The sequence below is a fragment of the Gallus gallus genome, chromosome 6, assembly GCF_016699485.2.
Source record: "Gallus gallus isolate bGalGal1 chromosome 6, bGalGal1.mat.broiler.GRCg7b, whole genome shotgun sequence".
In the NCBI taxonomy this organism is placed as follows: Eukaryota; Metazoa; Chordata; class Aves; order Galliformes; family Phasianidae; genus Gallus; species Gallus gallus.
The window spans coordinates 17,490,648-17,513,731 of record NC_052537.1 but is presented as its reverse complement, the minus strand read 5'-3'; the positions used below and the strand labels follow the sequence as shown (position 1 = coordinate 17,513,731).

Below are 23,084 nucleotides of genomic sequence, written 5' to 3'. Positions count from 1 at the left end.
GTAGAACAGAGAATCTGGTTTTAGATGCTCTACATGTAGATTTAAGCAACAAGCTTCTTGCAAATGCCACTGGAATTGCTTGGGTAGCCCTAATGTCCTTGTTTCTATTTGAAAGAGGAGTTTGGCCAGTTGCAAGCCTTAGCTGATAGCAGGAGCTTTCTGAAAGTCTTCCGCCTTGCTCCTTGTTGGGAGGTGAAAACCTAAGATCTCATGAAAACTCCTCACCTCTGCTGGTGAGCTGGTGGGTGGGTGAGATGGGAAGTGTTTGCAGACACCGACGAGAGGCAGTCTCCTCACACAAGCTGCAGGGACAAGTCGTTGTTCAGTTTGCACTGTATCTGGATGGCAGAGTGGTCAGAGCGAGCAGATTGCTGACTCCAGCCAAGTGTTTGCGTGTCCTGCAGCGTCAGGGCTGACTTCTGAGAAACCACGATGTCAGCTTCATGAGCAGCTTAGCCAGGAGGAAATGGGTGACAGAGCGAGCTGCTTGCTGCCTACAGCAAAATATCAAAATAACTGGCTGCTAAATGACCTGAGATGAAGCATGTGGTCATGCCTGCGTTTCCCAGGGTTTTCCTGGTTGTGAGTGTTGGCAGCTCAGTAGGGCAGCAATCTGCATACAGAGCGATGCAGGACAGAGGGGCCTGTGTGGGGCCTGCAGTGCTGTGCTGCCGCTTCCTGTTGGGGGGCACGCTCTTCGAAGGGAAATGTGGTTGGGTTTCTTGGACCGCATCTCCTCCCCTGCTGTTCTCATGAGTGTTTCAGAGACTGTCAGGCGTGGCCTGAAGTAGCCTTCATTTAAAGGGGAATAGAAAGGGCTTCCAGTGAAGGCAGAACCATCGGTAACTGCGGGCTATTGACCTATGGCAGCTGTTCATGGAGGAGCTCAATTCAGGTAATCATATAACTTTCTAATGCCTCTGATCTCCTCGGCAATGGCCTGTTGAACTTAGTTACCATGACAAAAATATAATTGCTGAATCAATCCACTGATTGAAATATCCTCAATCTTGGTCTTCAATCAACCCATTGGTTATCATTAGTCAAGTATCCTAGTAAGTGGGATGCCTGATTAACAATGCATCACTTTAAAGCATGAATACTTATGAACAGAATAGGATGGTTTCCTGATGCTTGCATGTTCACTAAATTGTGTGGATATGCAATGTGCAAGACAACTGAATGTGCAAAATAACCATAGTGTCGCTCTGATACTTACAGAGGAAGTTGATAATTCACAATTTCAAAATTTTCTGAATGAAGAAACAGCTGAATAATTCATACCAGAAACTGCAGTGCTTGTTCCTTCAGCTGTTAATGCAGTTACTGATTAACTGTGCTTTTTCCCATATTACCTAACAGCTCTCTTCTTACATATGACCTCCAGGCACTCAATTCTGTTACAGAAATGTGGAAGTGCAAGGTGAAATCTAGCAACGTCAGAACTTAAATGCTCAAATGCAGACTCCTGCAGTTGTCCTTTATTTGCTAATTTCTTACCAGTATTAAATAATGTCATTAAAGCAAAGAGGCTTGGAGACTTGCTCTGTCCTTCCTCCTCTCTTATCCCTGCTTACTGTAGATATAGCTGAGGTCCACAGCTGTAGGTTTTATTTCTTCTGAAATGGACCATACACTGGGCAAGTGAGGTACAGGTTACCACTCTGTTGGCTTCATGTTAAGGTGTGGGGGATGATGCACTTAGGGTCAGGATCCTGACGAGTGTCAGCTTGCACTTTTGGTTGAGGGATATTAATGTTTAGCTGTGATTTGGATATTGTTGGTTCTGTTATCTGTGATGAGCTTAGTCTTTCTGATTTAGTCAAACTGGAAATAACCAAGAGATTAGAGACTCAGTTCCAGTAACAGTTGCCTCTACTCCTCCAGAAGGACATGCTGTCTTGCTCTGTGTATGCCAAACATCTGATGTGATAGCTATCATGTAAAGGAAGGATGTGGGACTAATGTTTTGATTTCCTCCTGTTTCACTGGGCTGCCCAACACTCTCAGGTTGGAGCAGCCCACCTTTCCCCAGGACAAAGATTCCCAAAAGCGAGGTCTGGCTGATGACTTCAGACAGTATCCATTACAATACTGAGTTAAGGAATTTATAACTACAGCCGGTTTTCCACAATGATTAGTACTGCAGTCTAAAAATCCAAAAGACCTTCAGTGCGGAGCCTTGTGTCCCAGCAGTTTCTTTGTGGTCAAATCTGAAAATCTGTTGATGCAGTTTTAATATGTCTGCCTTATCTACACATACTGTTCTAGATTTAAGAAATACTGATATTCATAGTGATGCCTTTCTTGAACTTTAGAGCTGCTGAGTTTTAGCTCTTTTCTTTCTGCAGAAAACATTAAAGCAATAGTGTGGTTTTACTCATGTGAGTACTTGCCATGCGGAGCAATTCACAAGCATGAAGTCGTGTGCCATTCTTTGTGACAAAACCTTCAGCTGAATAATTTCTACACTTCTATGGATTACACCTAGTCTTCTGAAAGCACAGTTGCATCTGCATAAATTCATAAAGTCCCGTTCAAGTGTAGAAATTACAAAAAGTGTGAATCAAGATATTAAAAACTAGATTTTAAAAATCTTTCTGAAAAGTAGGTACAGACTTGTCTATTTCCTTTCTGTAGCTGGGAAAAGTATTTCCCGGCAGGGGGTGTGAGAACTCTCAGCTACTTCTTGCTTTTCTTGCTGCTTTTTTTCTGCTTGTATTATCAATATGTTTGCTCATCCATCGGTATAAATATATGTGCTGTTACCGGGAGGCAGGAGTGAGAACATGTGCAGATTGTAGGGTTACAGGCATTTACTTCTCTTGGCTCAGTTTGGGCAGAATACTGTAATTCTTCTGTGCAAATGTATGTTTTTGGTGTTTCAGATTCACTCTGTATTCACCTTCTTGCTTGAGGATCAGGGTCCCTTCAGACTACTGCCTTACATTTTGCTTATAGACACAGTAGTGAATTCAGGTGTTGGAGCAAGCAGGGTCCAGATAATTAAATATACTGCTGATAGGAAATAAAAGTAGGTTTCTTTCATTAACTTTCAAGAGGACTCCAAAGGCTGTTGCCCGTTCTACAGTGCACTCTGTGTGGCAGGAATCAGATGAGTCCATTTGCGGATCTTTCTTATATGAGATATTGACATACTTACTTTCTTATCTAATGTGAGAAAGAAACTGTCCATCTCATCAGGGAGTGGGGTTTTTTGTTTGTTTTGGGGGTTGTTTTTTTTTTTTTTGCTTTGTAAGCATTTGCAGTGCTACTCCAGCACTTTTGTGTCTTTCTGAATTTTCCCCAGCTGTCCCCTTAGGGGAGCAAATGAGGAAACAGTCGTTTCTCTTTTTTAAACTGGATTCCCTTTTCTAAACTTTGCATTGAAAAGTGTATCAAGTTCTCCCCCACCTCTGTGGCTGCTTCTCAGGGCTGATGTGTGTATATCCATGCATTTTCAGAAAATTGAAATAATTAAATGGTACTCTGTATGCTTTGTTTTAGACTCAGGCTGCGATTCTGTAACTGATACAGAAACAGAAGACGAGAAAACCTCAGTTTACTCCTGTCAACTTGCCATGAATGAAGAGCATGAATCATCCAAGAGCACTGGGGAGCATCTGGTGGTGCAGCCTGATCACATACGCTGTGGGGTACCGTATAGCCATTTCTTGGTCTATGTTCTTGTATGCTAGTGCAATGTGTTATGTTCTCTGCAGTAGACAGCTTTACAACCTGGGATGTAGTTCCTAATTCATTTTTTGTTCCCTGCCCTCTCAGGCTCCTGTCCTCATTGTCTCCACTTTACAAGGTTGGTTTCCTAGGCCAGAAATAGCTTGGTAATGTGCAGTGTCACTTACTGATGGATAGTCTCGCTGACATGGTTGCATGTACTCTGTGTTATGAAGCAAGTTCACACTCTTGACTCTTCATCTTCCATTCTGGTGAGATCTAGTGCAGACAACTGGAGTAAGGTGAAGGTAGTGAGCCAATTAACTTCAAACCCTGGATGCAGGCAGTTCTGGTGCTTGTCCTGCAAATGACTCCAAAGAGCTTGGAGCTTAGCTTCCTATCTGAAAAACAGCTTTTCTTACTCTGAGACCCTTTCAGATGGAAAACACTAATACCGTGGACCAGGACAGTAGTGTAAGGCACCAATGGCTTCACCTCCTCTGCGGTGTACTTTTCAGTCACCGTGGTTGGGCCTCCATTGCATAGCTTTGTGACACGGGGCACGAGTGTAGGAGGGGCTGATTGTCAGAGGAAACTTCAGCTTACAGTTTAGCAAAGCTTCATGGCAGTGTTACTGCTGCTTTACATTACTTCCTCCTCTATCCCCCTACCAGGGGCAGACTCATGCTCCAGTGCACTGAAACAAAACTCTTGATGTTTTTCCCTTGTCCTGTGAGTTGGCAAAACATCTGGATCTTAGTGCTGTTTCTTAAAGCACCAGTTAAAGCATGAATTCAGGGAACCTCTGCTTTTACTTAGAATCTGACCTTCATGTTTACAGGGAAACTAACTGGAATGAAATCTCGAATTTGGTAGCAACAGCCTGTGTCATTTCTTTGTAAAGAAATTTTGAAGTGCTGTTGACTATACCCTGAGATAAGACCAGAAGTAAACTGTATACCATCATGTGATGGGGAAGGAGGAATAACAAGCTTCCAGTTGACAAGTAGATCTTCCCTTCTGCCTTGGCAGGGGCTCAGCAGGATAAGAACAAAACTGCAAGTCCTACAGACAGGTGGATGGATTTACTGTGCAGTGTGCACGTATACCTTGCAGCATGCTGGACTTGTAGTGTATCTGAGCCTCTAACAAGAGTCACGGATGTTTAGTGCTGGGTTATTTTGATAGTTTCTGAATGTGCCTTTGATTATGGACATTATCTGCTCTCAGCCTGGAGAAAGTAGCATTCTGTCAGGGCAGAGGGAGAACTGACATAAAGGATCAGATGTTCTAGGAAGTGTCCTCACCTAAATGTTTTGTGTTCCCTCGTCGGTGTGTGTAGCTTGATCACAGGATGTTTTCAGAAGTCATCGAACTGCTAAACCGCTGGACTGATTTAAGCCTTTACAGAGCTGTTGAATTAACACAGAGAACTATCTATATGGATTTATTTATTTACTTATTACATAAAATCTATTTGCTTGTGCATGGGAATGGTGCTGTTTCCCTCTGTATGTAATAGGCATCTGTTAGCACATTCACTTCATACATTTCCAAAGCTTAGCTGAATATCCTGATATCTTTGCTTCCTTGCTGGATGAATGTCTTCAGTGCTGGTGCCTGAGCCTACCACCACTAGGCGACTGGTGGCAGTAGTAGTGACAGATATGCCGTGGATGTATTTGGGGCCAAGCTGGATGGGACTTTAGGTAACCTAATCTACTGGGAGCTGTCCCTGCCCATGGCAAAGAGGTTGAAGCTAGGTGGTCTTTAAGGCCCCTTCCAACCCAAACCACTTTATGATTCTGTGATGTTAATGAAGTATCCTTTCTCGGTGTTTTAAGTTAAGGATGAATTCCTTAACTGGCAAGAAGTGGGTAGGAATGAACTCTAGAACTCGTTGTAAGATAGAGTTGTGGAAGAAGACTCACCTCGGTCTTGGATCATTTGATCACTTGTCTGTTGCTGCTGGGCTGCTTGCATTGGCCTAGACAAGGTTTATTATGTTTAGCATAAGTTAGGGGCAAGAAAGTCTTTTCAGGTTTCTTTCAGATTAGTTGTTATAATACATAGTATAGTAAGCCATGTAAATGGCTACAAGTCAGATCTTTGATCTTTAAAATCCTGACTGAGTGAGAACTGAACAAATATTACATTGGTGGTGGTGGTAAAAGCTGCAAGGCATGACCCAGGAGATCTCCTGGTTTCCAGAACTGAGAATCTGCTCCAGAAATTCACTTTCATAATTCACATAAGTAGATATTAGACATGTCTCAGGCCACAATTAAAGACTTGAAATAAAATATTAGAGTTATTTAATGCCATAATTAACTTCTTAAAAGCAGAACCGGTGAGAATTTTACAAACTTGAAATTTTAGTCTTTTAAAGTTCTGGCTAAAGGCACATGCTACAGGGTAGAAAAAATAAGAGAAATTGGATAAAACTTCCGCGAGTCCTTTAGTCTCCAGAATATATTTAAGCTTCTTTCTTTGTTTCTCTTACGAACAGGGCTGTGCTGCTTGAAGGAATAGGCTGCTGTGCTTGAAATTAAGTCAGTTTTTAAATAGCATCACAGAGTTTTTATCAGCCTAATGTCTGTATTTGTGCTACTGCAAAATGTAACAGAAGCCACCTGCCCAGTTATTCCATAGCTGGAAGATTTTACTGAAAACCATTCAGGATTGTGGAAATCACAGATTAACTATTGTTAGTCATGATAATAGCAAAATCCCTGGAAAATGGGCTCTAAAGTTTTCTTATATCGAAAACCTGTATTTTCTAATGTCTTTTCTCTTAGGTACAGACCACTGTTTATATTATCATGAAATGTAGACTGGATGACAAAGTGAAAACTGAAGTTGAATTCTCTCCAGAGAACTCATCATCTGTGCGTGTGCTGGCTGAGTTGGAGAATGAATACACAATATCTGTGGAGGCTCCAAGTAAGATGGGCTGAGATTTGGTTTCCCACTTCCCCACCCCTCATTGCTTTTCTTCTCTCCCAACCTGCCTGTCCTGAAAAATCAGAGGGATAAGGGTAGAGACTGCAGCGTGGGGAACAGTGGGGCCAGGAAATCTTGGACTTGTGTTCTTGTCTGCGATACTTTTGTGGTGTGGAACTGAGGAGACAGCTGCTTGACATCTCTTTTCCCAGCAGCAGTGTCAGGATCGCAGTGTGGAAACACCTTAGGGGGAATTCTGCAGGCAGGTGACACCATGTGAAGCACTTTGAACTTAACTGGGTTAGTGTTATAATCACATTAGTGTTCACAGACACCATGAGAAGATAAGTGCAGGTAAATAATTGCTTATGGTACTTTTTTTAATGTTTAATCTCTGTGTGATTAGAGCTGGAACTGTTTAAACTGACTTGCCTTTTTATTCAGATATGTTCTGTCACTCTGGATGTTTATATTTACGAAAGCCTAGGTTGTCTAAACTTTAGGTTCACTAAACTTTAAGGGCAAGGTTTCTGAGCCCTACAGACTCATAACAGTTTCCCAGGATGATTTCATTTAATCTGCTTTGGTCTGTCCCATTGAAGAGCAAATATATTATGTCTAGGAATGGAGAGACTAATAATCATCATAGCAACTTCTGTAAAGACTGTTAAGTGTGTGGCTTTAAAGAAGGTAACCAAAGTCACATGAAAATGTTTAACTTAATCTGTTCTAAATCAAGACTTTGGATCTAAGCACCTGGAAACTAGCTTATGTGGCCCCCAGCACAGGAGGGATGCAGAGCTGTTGGAGTGGAGTCCAGAGGAGGCCATAAAGATGCTCAGAGGGCTGGAGCACCTCTCTTATGAAGAAAGGTTGAGGGAGTTGGGCTTGTTTAGCTTGGAGAAGGCTTTGGGGAGACCTCATTGTCACCTTCCAGTACTTGAAGGGAGCTTACAAGCAGGAGGGGAACTGACTTTTTATATGGTTTGACAACGACAGAACAAGGGGAATGGCATTAAACTAAAAGAGGAGAGATTTAAGTCAGATGCTAGGAAGAAATTTTTTACTTAGAGCGGTGAGATGCTGGCACATGCTTTCCAGAGAGCTGTGGGTGCCCCATCCATGGAGGTGCACAAGGCCAGGCTGGATTGGGCCCTGGGCAGCCTGATCTGGTGGAGGCAACCAGCCCACAGCAGGGGTTGGAACTAGATGATCTTTAAGGTCCCTCCCAACCTAAGCCATTCTGTGATTCTATGACTTTGGAAGTTCAAGCTTTTCCTTGATGGAATGTACAAGTAGGTTAGCTCTGTGTTTTCTAACAGTAAGAGAAATATTTTTTTTCAGGTGTGACATTAACTGTTTCATTATTTCTTTAGTTGTTACAGCCAGGCAAATATATAGGGAAATACTAATTTTAGTGAGATTCAAAATACTTGTGTTTCAGAGGAAAGTCTCAGACCTATGAGTGTACACTGGGTAAAATATCAGGAAGCTCCCACATTGCGTATACAGGAGAAATCCTATACCTGGGTAAACTTGGAAAGCTGAAATTCTTGTAAGGTGATTTCATTTGGAGACTAATGAGACTGGGAACGGCTGCAGGATGCTTAGTAACTTTTCAGGTTCCTCTTCCCTTCTTCCCCTATTTTCTTATTTAATGGTGTGGTTTGGACAACGCTACTCCAGAAAAAGCCAGGAGTGGAGAGAGAAGAGTTTCTGTAATTTGATGCAGTGTACTGATAACATTAGTAGTTCAGACTAGTGTTAGCCAACAGTGTAGCAGGTTGCAGGTGATATTCATTGATATGACTATGAAGAAGGCAGTTCTTTCCTACCTGATATTCATATCAACATAATTTCAGTTCTTTTTTATGACTTTTCATTAATTCTATGCAGAAGAAACTGCTTTGGTATCCAGTTGGCAGCATCTCCAAACACCTCCTATCTTCATGACCTTTGAAGACTTGTTTCCTTTGTCTGTTCTTAATGATGATTTCTTCTCTTCCTTTTCACAGATTTAACTTCTGGAACAGTGCCTCTGCAGATATATTCAGGGGACTTGATGGTGGGAGAAACGAGTGTCACCTATCATACTGACATGGAGGAAATCAGCAGTCTGTTGGCTAATGCAGCCAACCCAGTACAGTTCATGTGCCAGGTAAAAACTCTAGGAAACAGCTGGAACATGGCTTTTCTCAGAGGGTAGATATGTGAACATAAGCAAAAGTGCTTGCCACAAGGTCACTCTTTTGAAATAAGGAAACACAGTTTTTTAGGGACTTTCTCATAGCCCTAGTGTCCCTATTTAGACCTTGATTTGAGAAGATTGGAATGACAAAACTTGGTACAAGTGAAATTACTACAGATGTTTGGATATTTGAACGAAGGGGTTTTTGGAAAAGATGTGATGATTACAGAGATTCGAACTTTCTGAGTTAAGTAGGATAAAATAAAAGTATTTGTTCATCTTAGCTCTTATTTCTTTAAAGCCAACCCTCAATTCTCATATGACATTTTGCAGTTAGGGTAGCTGAGCCCTTTTATAGAGTAAAACTTGCACAAATGTGTTCTCCAGGTCCATTGTCTTTACTCCATGCCTGCATGTCCCTATTAGCTGTGTGACAGAAGCCTGTAGAGTAGTGTTGATCACCAGCACACCTACGGCAAAGATGTCTTTCACTTCCTTTTAAATTCAACTTAATAAGCAGTTGTTACTGGGCTGTGCTTCTACCTGGGGAATAGGCATGCTCCACGGTCTTTGCTAAGAACCAGTCCAAAAGACAGAATGTACACCAGGACAATTCAAAACTGATTTATTTGTACTTAAAGCAGTAGCAATACTTCATTGGAATGGTGAGATTATACCTATCAAGGTAGTAGGAAGTAAGTCTTCTGTGCTTCCAGTTGTGTGAATGACTTTCTTCTTATGGAATGTATAGTTCTCATCTGTTCAGACTAATGATCTTCTGTTTCTGGACAAAGAGATTCTTCATGTTCCTTGCTTATTCTAAACAGTTCCACCTTAAGTGTTTATGCTTACTTTTTTTTCCTGTATATACTAAATAAATAAAACTTAATACATCACCATGTAAATCTCATCTTAAATAAATCTCCAGAATTCTACAACCAAAATCACTTTCCATCTATCTCTAGGCCTTTAAAATTGTGCCATACAGCATAGAAGCACTGGACAAACTGTTGACTGAGTCACTGAAGAAGAACATTCCTGCCAGTGGCTTACACTTGTTTGGAATCAACCAGCTGGAAGAAGATGATATGACAACAAGTATGTTGAAAGATTTTTTGCTTTGTTTTTAAAATTCATATCTATAGGCTGTTTTTACTTTGGAGCACCTGTAGCTCACAGTTCCTGTATAGGCTGTCTGAAAAAGTCTTAAATCTTAGCCAGGAAGCTAAATTTAAGATGCCTATAGAGGGAGGATTGCGCATGGTTGTGTGGCCCTTCTTTATTACATATTGTATCAGTTTCTTATAGTTTGGCAGATACAGCTATGTAGACAGCTTCAGCCACAACTGGAGTCAAAAGACAGCTCTCCCCAGAATGTCTCACTTGTTCTCCTGGTCTCATGTGGCATAGGTATGCATAGGTGCATAGTAGGCAGTTGGATCAGTGTGGTACCATGATGTGGTTGCCTTACAACAGCTGGAAATCAGTGGAATTATGATTTAAGAGATCCTTCCAAACCTCTGATCCTACTTACATTCAGCTAATGCAGTACCAGATTCCCTGCTAAAGATCATAGGATTCAGACCTTGGGATGTGCTAGATACCTCAGCTAATTCACTTGTGTGAAGTTAGCTCTGTTTTAAAACAGTATATGTACTTCTCTGGGTTTCAGGCCTACTTCAGTCAGTGTGTTTGCTAGGATGTTTGTTTCTCATTTGCTGTCTTCACTGCTGCTGGAGAAAAACAGATTCTAACAGGCTTCTGTTCTCACAGATCAGAGGGATGAGGAGTTGCCAACGCTGCTTCACTTTTCTGCAAGATATGGGCTGAAAAACCTAACTGCTTTGCTGCTGACATGCCCTGGAGCACTGCAAGCCTACAGTGTAGCCAACAAATACGGTCACTATCCAAACACGATAGCAGAAAAGCATGGCTTTAAGGACCTCCGGCAATTCATTGATGAATACGTGGTAAGGAGCAGCATTCTTCTACGTTGTCTTACTGCAAGTGTGGACATTAAGCTTGGCACTGAAAGTGTGTGTGAGGAGTGCTGAGGTGGTAAAGGGTGTGGTACAATGTGGTAGGGTGTAGGAGGCAGATGTACAGCCACCATGAAAGTTTCTGTGCTTGAGGGTTCATTTCATCTGTGGAGCCAGGAGAATTCATAGGGGAAAGAACAAAAAAAGATGGAATCAGAGCCTGCTATGCTGGGTTTCCTTGCCATTCATCCATCCAGTGATGTTTCTGCAGACCGATGGTTCCTGATGTACATTTCTAACCTCCTGATCTTGGCAAAACTGCAGCCCCTTCCTCTCCCTCTGTGTGGCAAATGTATGAGAAAGAGTTCTGCTGTCCTGTGAATCGAAAGTTGTCGGTATTACTTGAGCAGCTGACTGCTATGAGGTTTCCTGTTAGTTTCAGAGAAAAGGGTGGTCTGTATACTCCCACTAGGTGTTACATGCTACTGCTATTGCCAAAAAGCTGAAACTGAATCTATAGCGGAGTTAAAATTTGTTTTCTGGAAGTGTTCTGCATGTGGCAAAACTTCCTTTACGGTAAGCTACGCTTACCCCAAAATAGCCACTGATAAGCCTTTATAATTTTAGAATGAACTTTTCTTGTATTCTAGGAGGTTGTAGATGTGAAGTAGAAAATGAAATTGAGGGGCAGAGAGGCAGCAGTAGTTATTCAAAATGGGTCAGCACCTCCTCGTTTCACCTTAATTACCTACCATTACAACTTAGATCGTGGAGGCTTGCCCCTAACAATGGTAGTGTGGATTTAGCTCCTATGAGAAGCCTTAGACTTTGGGAGTGGAGTGCTCTTGGAAGGTTTTTTTTCCCTGCTAGTGGTGGGAGAGTGATGCATTTTGCTATGTGTTCATTCTCCAGATTCTTTATTTAAACAATTTTTTTCTCTTTGGACTCCTTTCTGTTCAGGAAACTGCAGATATGCTGAAGAGTCACATTAAGGAAGAGCTGATGCAAGGCGAAGAGGATGAGTCTGTTTATGAGTCCATGGCTCATCTTTCTACTGATCTGTTAATGAAATGTTCGTTAAATCCAGGTTCTGATGAAGAGCTTTATGAATCTATGGCTGGATTTGTCCCTGGTGCCCCAGAAGACCTTTGTATGTATAATCACTACGATATTCTGGGCTTAAAAACTTCAGTTGCTCTGTCTCTCTCATATTTAATATGGTCCTGTTTGAATATCAACAGTAAAGGCTAGTTATAATTTTCCCGTTCTCACTGTAAGGAAATCAAACTCCAGTTTTGATGTTGGCTGGCTGTAATGGAAATGCTGAGTCACTGCTTGAAGCAGTGATTGAGCACCTGGTGGGAAGGCAGGGCCAACCTGGGGAAGCTTAGCTGCATGCAATACACCTGAGTGACCTGAAGGGGTGGAGCCAGGATCCACCCCTTACAGACCTCACGTGAGGGTTGGCAGTGGAGGCCAAGGGTCTCTCTCTGGAGATCCCTGCTTACCTGAGGCCTTCTGAAGGTAAGCAGCTTCTTTCCTTTATTTCTGTGCCCCCAGCTGTTGCATTTGAGCAAATCCTTACTTGCTGCAGCCTGGGATCTTGCTGCTCTGCTGTCATTGCTGCGCTTTCCATCATGTTATACTGGCTAATAAAATTGCTCAAATGCTTCAGAGCCAGGTTACAAGATCAAGAGCTGTTTCCGTATCTCTTAATGGAATTCATAGACTAATTCTGAAGAAGAGGAAAACATGCTTAATACTACTAAGACCAACTTGTTGTCTTCCATTTCTGGGACATACAGAAATCCCAGAAACTATGCAATGGATGTTCCTTTCTTTCATGGATGCAAATCACAAGCTCTCTGGAATTTACCAGTTTTCAACTAGACTTTCAATGCGACATTCTGTCAAACAAGCTACACTAAATTAAACAGTTCAGATAGAGAGGTTTTCCTGCCCTCACTTACTCTGACAGATCTTAGAAAGGAATGTGGCTGGCATTTTGGATGGAGTACGCCATACACAGTCTGCTTGGCTGTTGGGCATGGAGATGGAGAGCTAACAAATGGCTATCTATGGATAGGAAAAGTTGTGCAGTCAAAGCCTCAGTCAGGCTGCTTTCCTTGAGCCTCCTCAGCAGTAAAGTCCAGCAGACTGCTGCTCTTTACGGAGCCTTCTGCAAGCACAATCATGTCAGCAGGGTGGTGGAGGTTACCAGGGTCAGCAACAGAAAGTTCTGGTGTATGCACATGCTGTAGGCTCTGCAGGACTAATGGGACTGGAAAGGCAAAAACCCAAACTTGCCCCTGAAATAGATATTTATGGTTTCTGCACTGGAAAGCATGGCTCAATTAGTCTGTTTTAAAATATTGAGCAAGTGCTCTATGTGGCTTATTTATAACATCTCAGTAAGAGAAATAAGCATTCCCTACTGCTTCTGGAGTTCTCCCAATTTATTGCTACTGTGGGCATGTCCTTGTCACCTTCCAATCAGGAGTATTTTATGGAAAATATCTGTATTTCTTATGTAGCCTATTGATCTTTGCCTCATTAATATTTACAACTTATCTGAACAGTGCTTAAAATTTCCCTGTATCATAAGAGGTAAGTTTAAATTGGCACAGTGCTCCAATACTCGTTCTCTCAAAGTGAGAGAGTTTCACCATTATTTAGAATACCAAAGAGACAAAAGCTCTCTGAAATTAGTGGGAGTGCTGACTAGCTTAGGGCTCATTCAGTTAGGATCACAAGTTAAAACTTCAAGCTTTTGTACTGACTTAATTTCTGGGGAATGGAAAAACTCCCTAGGAAATTGTAAACAACTGCTGTGAAGTACTTTCTGCAGGTCAGAGTAGCCCTTACGTAAGGACTTATAGCTAGCTGTGGCATAGAGGACAATACCTGGGCTGTTTTAAATGCAGACATACTGTGGCAGTATGCCCATTTGTTGTAATCAGAATGTGCTTCCATGAGGTTTTTGGAGACTGATCAAAGAAAGGTTTGTAGCACTCAGTCAGTTTGCCTAGCAGAAGCTGATTTGAAAAGAAAGAGCCATTGTAGTAAGGAAAGTAGTAGCAAATACTTAGATACCAGAATGTTCTGCCAGTTCTTACATTCTTCATCCCACTTCATTTCTTTTAATGTGTTTTTGTTTTTGGTTTTCTATCTGCATGTGGTGCTGGGAAAACATCTACAGAGAAAGAGCAGAATCTACAAAAGGGCCAGTTTTGTTTAAACTGATGATGTGCAGAGTTGCACACTGCTGTTGAGAGTTGCTAGCGGTCCCTGTAAGTTTTGTGATAAATGACAGGCTCTTAGTAGCCTGAGCAGTGCTGATCAGAAAGTACTCCTAACCGCGTGAGTGGGAACTTACCAGTTCCTGCTGTTACTTTGTTTACTGTTTAAAAATAAGAGATTGAATTGCCTTATTTAATTCCTTATCATCTACTGTAATCATTCCTACTTCATAAGAGCACTTCCTTTTTATTACCCTTTTCAAATACTCACCATGTCAAACAACTTTCTTGAATACGATTGGAATTTGCTCTAAGTTGGTGCAGATGGCAGGTAAATATCATTTAGCTGAGTCACTCACAGGCTGTAACAAACAACAGCTGAATAACAAAAAGGAAAAGTTATCTCTATCATACCAGTCTTGTAGTACAAACTACAATATCAGATAAAATGCTTTACTTTTTCTGTTCTCACCAGCATCTCCTGAATGTTACAAAATAGTTTTTGTGAGTAGTCTAGAGCTCAGCGTAGGAGAGGGGATGTGAGTGCAAGGAGTCTTGAAAATGCTGAAAACCTTGATGATTCATGTGAAAATTGAACTGCCAGGTTTCTCTGCATGTATTCAGTGTCTGAAGTACCTGATTAGTTAGAGCAAAAGGATTTCTGTGAAGAGCACAGGATGATAGCACTTATAATCTTCTCTTGCATTTCTCTTTGCTGACTTATGTCTGATAAGTCAGCTTAGGAGGTAAGGCTGAAATTTGTTATTATACTATTTTACTTGGGGAAACATTTAGATTGCATTTTCTCTATGCGAGGCCAGTCACTGATGGTGAGTGGGAAATCCTGGTGAGAACAAGTCCTGACTCAGGGCACTGTTTCCTGATCTATGAACTCTGTGGATATTCAAGCTAAGAGAGTTTGAGTTTCATGCTTTATCCTTGTGAATTTCAACCAAATAAATTACACTGTCCTGTAATTTGCAGAGCTCCAACACCTAAAAATTAGGTAGTAGTTGTGATGCCCTTGTTCTTCTGTCATATGTATCCTCTTCCTCCCACACCATTTTTATTCTCTTAAGACTGAGTTTTCGGCACTATCCTCATTGGACTTTATTTTTTCTTTAGTTAATGCAAGAAACAGCAACCTCATTGTTTTCCTTGAACAAACTGAGGGAACTGTGCTGCAAAATATTAACTACTTGTAAAGTTCAAGGGTGTAATTTATACCAACACACTGAAGCCTTTGTCTTATGTAAAAGACAGGTCTGTGTAAAGAGGCAGCTTTCTTCATGTGCAGAAATACCTAACTCCTATTGTTTAAAAACATTTGAAGGGAGAAGAATATAACCTTTTGTTACATAGTGTACATGCATATGTATTTTAGCTCTTGTGAGGGGTCAATGGGTCATAATGCATCTTCTATACATTTCTCTGTTTACAAGTTACTTGAGCACCCTTCTGAAATCTTAAGCCCTGCAAAGGGAAACAAGAAGTCTCTTTGAAGAAAAGTGTTTGGTTATTAAATTCTGAAGACTGCCATCCAGAAACTCTAACCTCTAGCCCGCTATTCCCACTGGCCCTTCAGAGCAATATTACATACACTAAGAAATCCTTAGTGTCTGCTTGGAGTCTTGTCAGAAGTTCTCACCAAGCAATGTTTGTCACATCTATTTTCTTCAAGTATAAGTGACAGACTGCTGGCAAAGATTTGTGCAAAGTGGACTGCAATTATTTGCAATTTATATTAAAGGCAATTTATTGAGCCTTTAGAGGCAAGGGTCTGGTCACTTATCTGCTGTAGTCTTTGATGTTCACTATAAAATGAAAATCCAATTGGAATTGTCATGCCATTTTGTATGATGTTGTTCAATGCGCTTAAGGACATCATCAGCAGGCTCATTGGTCTTATTTTACTTTTTCAGATGTAGAAATGCTTCAGTCCAAGCCAGATACTCCAATTTCTGGAGATGAAATCTCTCTAACTGTGAAAGACTCGATGCTCCGCAAGTTTTTAGAAGGTGAGACCTGTTTGGAGAGGAGGGGGAGCAGCACAGATGGAACAATTAAATGCAACTTGAGATTTGTTCTTGATCTGTTAAGGGACAGGAGCTAGTCCCCACTATTTGACACAGACAGCCTTGCTTTAGTGGGTACAGATGAAATGTAATAGTAAGAGCACCCCGTGAAGCTCATGAGGTGACTTGACTAGTGTGGTTTGTGTCTTACCGTGAAAGATAACTGACTTCTGGTCCAGTCTCTGCTTGTCAGTGAGTACAAGCATACAGTTGATATCTGTTCAGACATGGCAGTTTTTGTCCTCATCTTTGTAGTGGGAATTAACTCTGATGTCTTAATGCTCGTGCAGGTTCACCTCATGGGCAGGGCCTGAGTATAAAGTGGAGCAGCATTAGCTAGTGATGAATTTTAATGCAGATGCTTTATTCACAAGTCAGTCTATTTGAAAATAGCAGCCTGGAAAATGGAAAAGAAATTCTGGCTCCCAAACATGCTCTGGGCTATCCCGCTTTGCATGACTTGGTCTTCCAAGCCCTTTCCCAACTCACCAGGTCCCATGGGATCCAGACTCACTTTCCATGGGTTACCCAGCTGGACTCAGAGCAACATTAAAATAGCGTCTTTTAACGTACTGTTCTATTTCCCCTGCCAGCACTGATTCTCTGGCAGTTTCATTGCATTATTTTAGCTAGGTGTACTGCAGCACTGAAGGAAAATAAGCCCAGTTATTCACTTATGACTTGGTAACAGTGCAGGCAGTTAATCCAAGGCTCTTAATTGTCTTGATCTTGAGTTGATCATTTCCCAACTCACAAATGTGTGACACTAACTTTTAAATTAGATATGACAGCATTTGATATTGCAGGGAGGTTAGTGAGAACAGAATGGGGATGACAAAGGTGGTGTAGTAGGAGCTAGGTCTTTTAAGTGCAGATGCAAGCAGGCAGCTCCCTCTGAGTTCTGTTTTGCTGAAGTCAAATATACTGTCAGCTGGTTGTGATTGTTTATTTCAGAAAAAAGAAAAAACCCCTCTAATGTTCTGTAGGCAACCACAAGTAACTTCAGGAAATCAGTGCTCTATCTGATTTGTTAACTACTGTCTGTTAATGAACTGGAACTTAGGACATTCCTGGTTACCAGTGACAGTGTTAATCCTTAGACCAGTTTTGAGATTTTTCCCCTGTGGTTTCTTTACCAAAACACATGGTACAAGCTTAGTAGCAAATGCTTACATGCTACTAGGTATTAACGACTTCATGGAATCCTGTCTTGAAGATCTTTTGCACGGTAATTCACTGCAAAACTGGGTATATTTGCCTGAGAGATGACCAGCTTGGTAAAAATGTGATACATTTCACATCTGGAGAGATCCAATTTTCAGTGAAGTGGACAGGTTATTTTTCTTACTGACCTTTCTCTGTTGTAGGTGGTAGCACGGATGCACCAGATTCTGGGGAAGGAGTTTCCCAGCAGTATGGTGAAGACCTATATTACTCAGTGGAAAAAGATACTTTTCCACAAGAGATGGCTAGTAGACCTCCAGTTCCTGTTCCAAGACCAGAATCCAGCTCTCCGCAGCCAGACAATGAGTTGTACATCTCCAAAGGTGAGTTGGGTACCAGGATCTAAACTGTAGATCAGTTGTCTTTAGAATGGCACTGATGTAGGCTCCAGTTACCAAATATACACCAAGAAAATCTACTCATGGTTTCTGTAATCCTTTGATTATTTGGCTCTCAACCGTAGGAACTGGATTACCTTTGGGATCTTGTTTCTGTTTTTCATTTTCTGTCTATTATGAAAATATGGGATTGTTGTCTTCTGAGGACTTGGCCTGTGATTGCTCTTAATGAAAACATTAGGATGACAGATTGTCCCTAGCCAGTATAAACAAATCCAACTAAATTGAAACATTTTGGTATTGTGAGGACACGATCAAGCTAATAAATTGAGAACTTGCTGCTCTGTAATAGTATCACTGATTCAATGGCATTTACATAGGACAGTACCTCGTTCTGAAGTGGTTCTGAATTGAAACTAAAGAAATCTGTTCCTCTTAGTTACCTAGGCCCTTTGTGAAAATTGTCATATTCCACAAACACGCTAACAAGAACTCTAGTCGAGTGTGGGAAAGTAATTCCAGTGGCTCCTCCTTCTCACCATTACATTACTGTAGAAAGGCATTTCCAGAGTTCTCTTAGAAGTGACTGAGCTAAGTTCTTTGAAGATGACAGAAGGGGAGTTTTACTGTACAGCTCATTATTCTCTTTTCTCCAGTGGTCTTATTAGGGTTCAGTAGGAGCTTAACAGAAGCTGTAATGCAGTGCAGAATTGAGAATGCTTACTGTATTCATCCCTGATATTTGTCTTCCTGACTTGTGATCAGTGTCTAAAGATTGTTTGTTTTTCAGTTTTTGCACAGAAAGCTCAAAGACCTGAGAATCTCTATGTCCCTAGAGGAAAGGTGAGGAAAGGTAAGTCAGAAGTTCATCCTGAAAATCTTTCAAGTAATCCAAAAGCAGATCTGCTGAGGTAGCATTGTTCAAGTGAGATGTGTATGTGACAGAACAGGCTGTCTTATAAGACTGGGGATAACAGTTCCAAATGAATGACTTGACCTTATGTGACATTGGAAACTTTTACATCTGCAGTAGTCTTTTATCTCATACAGTACATATCTCCTGTCTCAGAGTTTATCCTCAGATGGGATTTTAATGATATCTGAAGTCCTTTTTTGTTTTGACTGATATTGCTTCATGGAGCTGATACTCTATTCCTGGTCTTGTGGATATAGTCACTGCCCACTGATCATTACTTCCTGGGATTTAACCTGTAGTGCACTGCTTCCCATTGATCTCTAGGCTCCAAAATTGTGACCTTGCTTCTTAACTTCTAATCCAGTTCATTATCAAAGTGCTAGGGACCATTTTTGATCTTTTATCTGCTGTGTTAGGTACTCCTTTTTAATGTTGTAAATGAGATAAAAATAGCCAGCACCAGTAGGATGAGCTTTCAGGTGCTGGAGTTACATTGCACAGATTAGTAAGTCTAGCTTTGTGATTGCAAAGGTGAAACGCTGTTTTATGGATTACTGAGGGGAAAGAGACACTTTTGAGATGAGGAGGCAGAGTGCTTTAAGGAGGGCCTTTTGTGCTGTTCACTTAAATTTATTTTATTTTAAGCATAGAGATTATCACTAGGACATATTTGTGCACAGTACTACCTCTCAGGCTTTTAGCCTTGATAAATGGTGTCAGGACAGCATAAAGACAAAATACTCTTCTGGTTAGTGAAACATTCAGCCTGTAAGAGGGCATCAAGGCTGCTTGAATTTCTTTGTATTCAGCAAGGATGGCAGATAACACAAGTTCAGTGATATTTTTGGTGTTATTCTCTCTCCAGAGACGATAGTTAGGCCTGTTAGAGACCTGTCTCAATCAAGTATATACGATCCATTTGCTGGAATGAAAACCCCAGGTCAGCGGCAGCTGATCACATTACAAGAACAAGTGAAAATGGGCATACTCAACGTTGATGAAGCTGTACTTCACTTTAAGGAGTGGCAGCTGAACCAGAAGAAGAGATCAGAATCATTCCGTTTCCAGCAGGTACTGGTTTATTCCACTGTTTAAGAAATACAATGATCTCTCTAAGCATTTCAGTGTAGGTACATTCCTTTCCAGGTTGGAGCAGGAAGACTCCTCGCAGTCCCCCCACCGGCAGGGTTTTCTTCTGACTTTGAGGGGCTGTTTCTATGAAGCAGCAAGCAGATAGCTGTTTTATAGTTCTGTTTGTCTTGCAATAATAGTTTTAGTCTTTCTGATATGAAGATCTGTACACTAGGAATCAGGCACAATCCAGATGCCGAAATTACCTTTGTTTCCACCTAGCACCTACTTGTTGGCAGGGACTTCTATGAATGAACATTCAGGTTGTCAGCTGCCATCCATTTCAGGTCAATGAAGACTGTCCCAGATGGTGTATTGCCATTAAACTCCTGTCTTGTAAATGGACTCATGCTTCTTCGGGTGATTTGAAAAGCTTTATTTGATGACTTTCATTTCATCAGCATCCAGAACTGCCTGTTCTCTGTAGCTGAGCAAAGTCTAGTGAAAGTGCTGTGGTTGAGTTGAAAGAGGAAATCATTCAACTGTTGGCAGCAGCAATGCAATGACTGGTGGAACTAGCAGCCACATTTTTAGGTTTCTGTTATCTTGTAAGCATGGAGTTCCCTCTTTGAAAGCACTCCCTGCTTCTTTTGGAGCCTTGTGGTACCTTCTTCCTTCTGCTTCTTTGTCTGTTCAGGGATTTTCTCACTTTCACATACGTATTTATTTCTCTGCTATAAAGGCATTCTTACCTCCCCACTCTTTTCCTGACTGTAATAAGCGGTATGTAAATGAACTTTGTTCCCAGTAATATTTACAGGTGAGCCCTCTTGCTTTACTGCGGGGCATCCCAGTTCTCTCAAATGTCTGTCATTCTCTGATGTGTGGAAATCTGTCCCCGCAGTCAGAATTAGCTTTTTGTTAGCACAGAAAGGGCTGTGCAGTTATTTGAACCTGCGTCCTGTTTCTGCGCTAGTGTAACTGTGGAGACAGAAAGTACAGGGATGTTCTAAACCCAGTGTGCTTCTTATCTGCAATTTTACCTGATCTGTGAACTTGACCCGAAAGTACACAACATCTGAGGGGGGAAAAAAAAAACAACTTGGCATCTGAAAGGCACGCAAGGATTTCTGAAGGGAATAAATTGGAACTCGTTGACATGGTTTGGATTTCAGCCAGGTTTAGCAAGCTTTGTTACAGATTGGTTGTAAAGTTAGCTGAAACGTTACTTCATTGTCAGAAAACTGTTCATCCTCCTTTGTTCAAATCCTTGAAAAGAATATTTTGTGATCTTTTAGGAAAACCTGAAACGGCTACGAGACAGCATAACCAGGAGGCAAATGGAGAAGCAAAAATCAGGGAAAAGTGCAGGTAACAGTGTCTGATTCTCAGGTTCCCTGGTCGTAAAGCAGCTAACAATAGTAACAGATTCTTAAGGCGGTAATGTCTCCATATTGTAATTACATGATATGTTGATACTCACATCTGTGTGCCCGTTGGCTAAAAAATGAGGAAGCTGTTTTACTCGTCAGTTTCCCAGGCCAAGAAAATGATGTGTCCACATCTGTGGAGTGAATCCTGATTCATACATCTACAATTACAATAATCTTTATGTGACTGTTTAACTTTGTTTTGGGATGTGAAACTATCTCACAGAAGTTAGACTCAGTAGATCATTCTGAGCTCTTCACTCTCATTTTGCCCTCCAGATCTGGAAATTACAGTACCCATACGACGTTCTCATAATACTTTGGGGAAACCAGAATGTGGCATATATGAATATGCCCCGAGGAAAAACATATTCCCACCAAAAAAGGAGCTAAAGCGAGGAGACTGGAAAACAGAAAGCACATCCAGCACAACAAGTAAGCAAACCCTGATTGTCACCCTTCTCTGCAGGAAGGCTGGGCAGAAAACATTTCCCCAGGATGAGTCTGGAAGCCGGCTCATCGGTCAGGACTTCTGTTGCTGAATCCTAGTGCTGACACTGGCACCTCGAAGTCTGCATGCCAACTGTTTTCAAAATAGTAAAAGCAACCCCAGGTTCATCAAGGGATTTGAGTACACACGTTGTGTATGCAACCCTACAGGAGGAAAACCTGAAAGCTGGGTAAAAGGTTCCACTAGACCTTCTGAAGGAAGGAATAGTCTCCATAATCAGTTCTTAAAAGTAGATGACAGCTGCTTTCATAGGAAAAAAGAAAAATAATAATAATTATGGTCCCTTGCTGTTACTCCCATCAGGAAATGTGCTGTTCTGGTCTGAGGGATGTAGCCATATTGCAAGCTGGGAAGCAACCTCTACTTGTAATTTCCTCAAATAAAGGGCAGTGTTTTTCACTGGTTTCTCTGGGACCCAACCTCCTGAGTGATTTGGACTCTCTGGACATACTTATTGTATTTACATTTTATTAAATTCAGCCATGTACATTAAATCCCTCCATTCTCACAGTGTCTGCAGACAACACAGAAAGCTCATTCAGTTATTCCAGAAATTAATGTGATGGTACCCTTAGCCATCTACCTGTATGCAGTTATGGACATGGGGACTGACAGTTTAAGTATACATAAAAGTTGAGTGTGCAACAGTTGTGAAAATACTTACCTGACTTATAGTCTGATATTGGCACTGGACCCTTTCAGTTAGATTATGGCCAAGTATTTATCTGGAAGCCTGGACCTTGACAGTGGAGAAATCTGCCAGAAAGTTAGATCTCAAGGGTTTGACCCGGTGATCAGCGTTGTAGGAAATGCACTTGTTTTAATCTTGAACATGTGAAAAACAGTAGTGGAGACGACTATATCTAAGCAAGTATTACGTCTTATATGCAAGAGGTACAAATGAGGTTATGAGGAGTGAGTCAGCGATTTGCAGTAAAATCACAAGGATCTAGTAAACCATTTTTCTCTTGCTTACTAACCCTAGGCAGTGCAAGCAACCGCTCCAGCACTCGGAGCATATTGAGTGTCAGCAGCGGGATGGAAGGAGACAGTGAGGTAAGCTCTCAGCTACATACACTCACTGGTCTTTAAATACACGGCTTTATTTTTATATAGGAAAAAAAAAAAGGTTTTAGGGATAGCAGTGTATTTTCATAAATATCAAAATGTAGCTGCTTCTCTTGGGAAACTAATAAAAGCCAAATTCTGCTGGTCTGCAGCCTGTTCTGCAATTCCTTCTCTGCTGCTTCTGTCCTGATTAGATGCCTCTGAATCACACTTCATGCTATTGGTTCCAACCGTTTTGATGTTCTGCTACCAAAAAGTGACTGAAAATCTGTATCCAGGTCTAGTTTGTAATCTTATTTCACAGAATTCAGTACATAGGCATGTTGCTGATAGTACATCTGTCTTTGTTTTCAATTGTATTGATCCTATATCTGCATACTCTAAGTGGTTCAGTCCTGAAGCTATGTGCCAACTTGGACACTGAGGA

The 23,084-nt window shown here is 41.3% G+C and overlaps 1 protein-coding gene across 5 annotated transcripts in view; it reads left to right on the top strand.

Moving 5' to 3' along the window:
• The window catches only part of PIK3AP1 (phosphoinositide-3-kinase adaptor protein 1), a 45,349-nt gene that overhangs the window by 19,436 nt on the left and 2,829 nt on the right, over positions 1-23,084 (top strand). For 4 of the 5 annotated variants that reach the window (XM_015288344.3, NM_204350.2, XM_046942696.1 and 1 more), the window contains exons 3-15: positions 3,508-3,656; positions 6,474-6,618; positions 8,634-8,776; positions 9,772-9,904; positions 10,580-10,776; positions 11,746-11,935; positions 15,947-16,042; positions 17,467-17,646; positions 18,452-18,514; positions 19,443-19,648; positions 20,947-21,019; positions 21,358-21,513; positions 22,575-22,645. In XM_015288344.3, the coding sequence (XP_015143830.1) occupies positions 3,508-3,656; positions 6,474-6,618; positions 8,634-8,776; positions 9,772-9,904; positions 10,580-10,776; positions 11,746-11,935; positions 15,947-16,042; positions 17,467-17,646; positions 18,452-18,514; positions 19,443-19,648; positions 20,947-21,019; positions 21,358-21,513; positions 22,575-22,645 (1,802 nt within the window). Of the gene's footprint in view, positions 1-826; positions 896-3,507; positions 3,657-6,473; positions 6,619-8,633; positions 8,777-9,771; positions 9,905-10,579; positions 10,777-11,745; positions 11,936-15,946; positions 16,043-17,466; positions 17,647-18,451; positions 18,515-19,442; positions 19,649-20,946; positions 21,020-21,357; positions 21,514-22,574; positions 22,646-23,084 lie in introns of those variants that run through there. The other variant, XM_015288347.4, reaches the window with a different exon arrangement.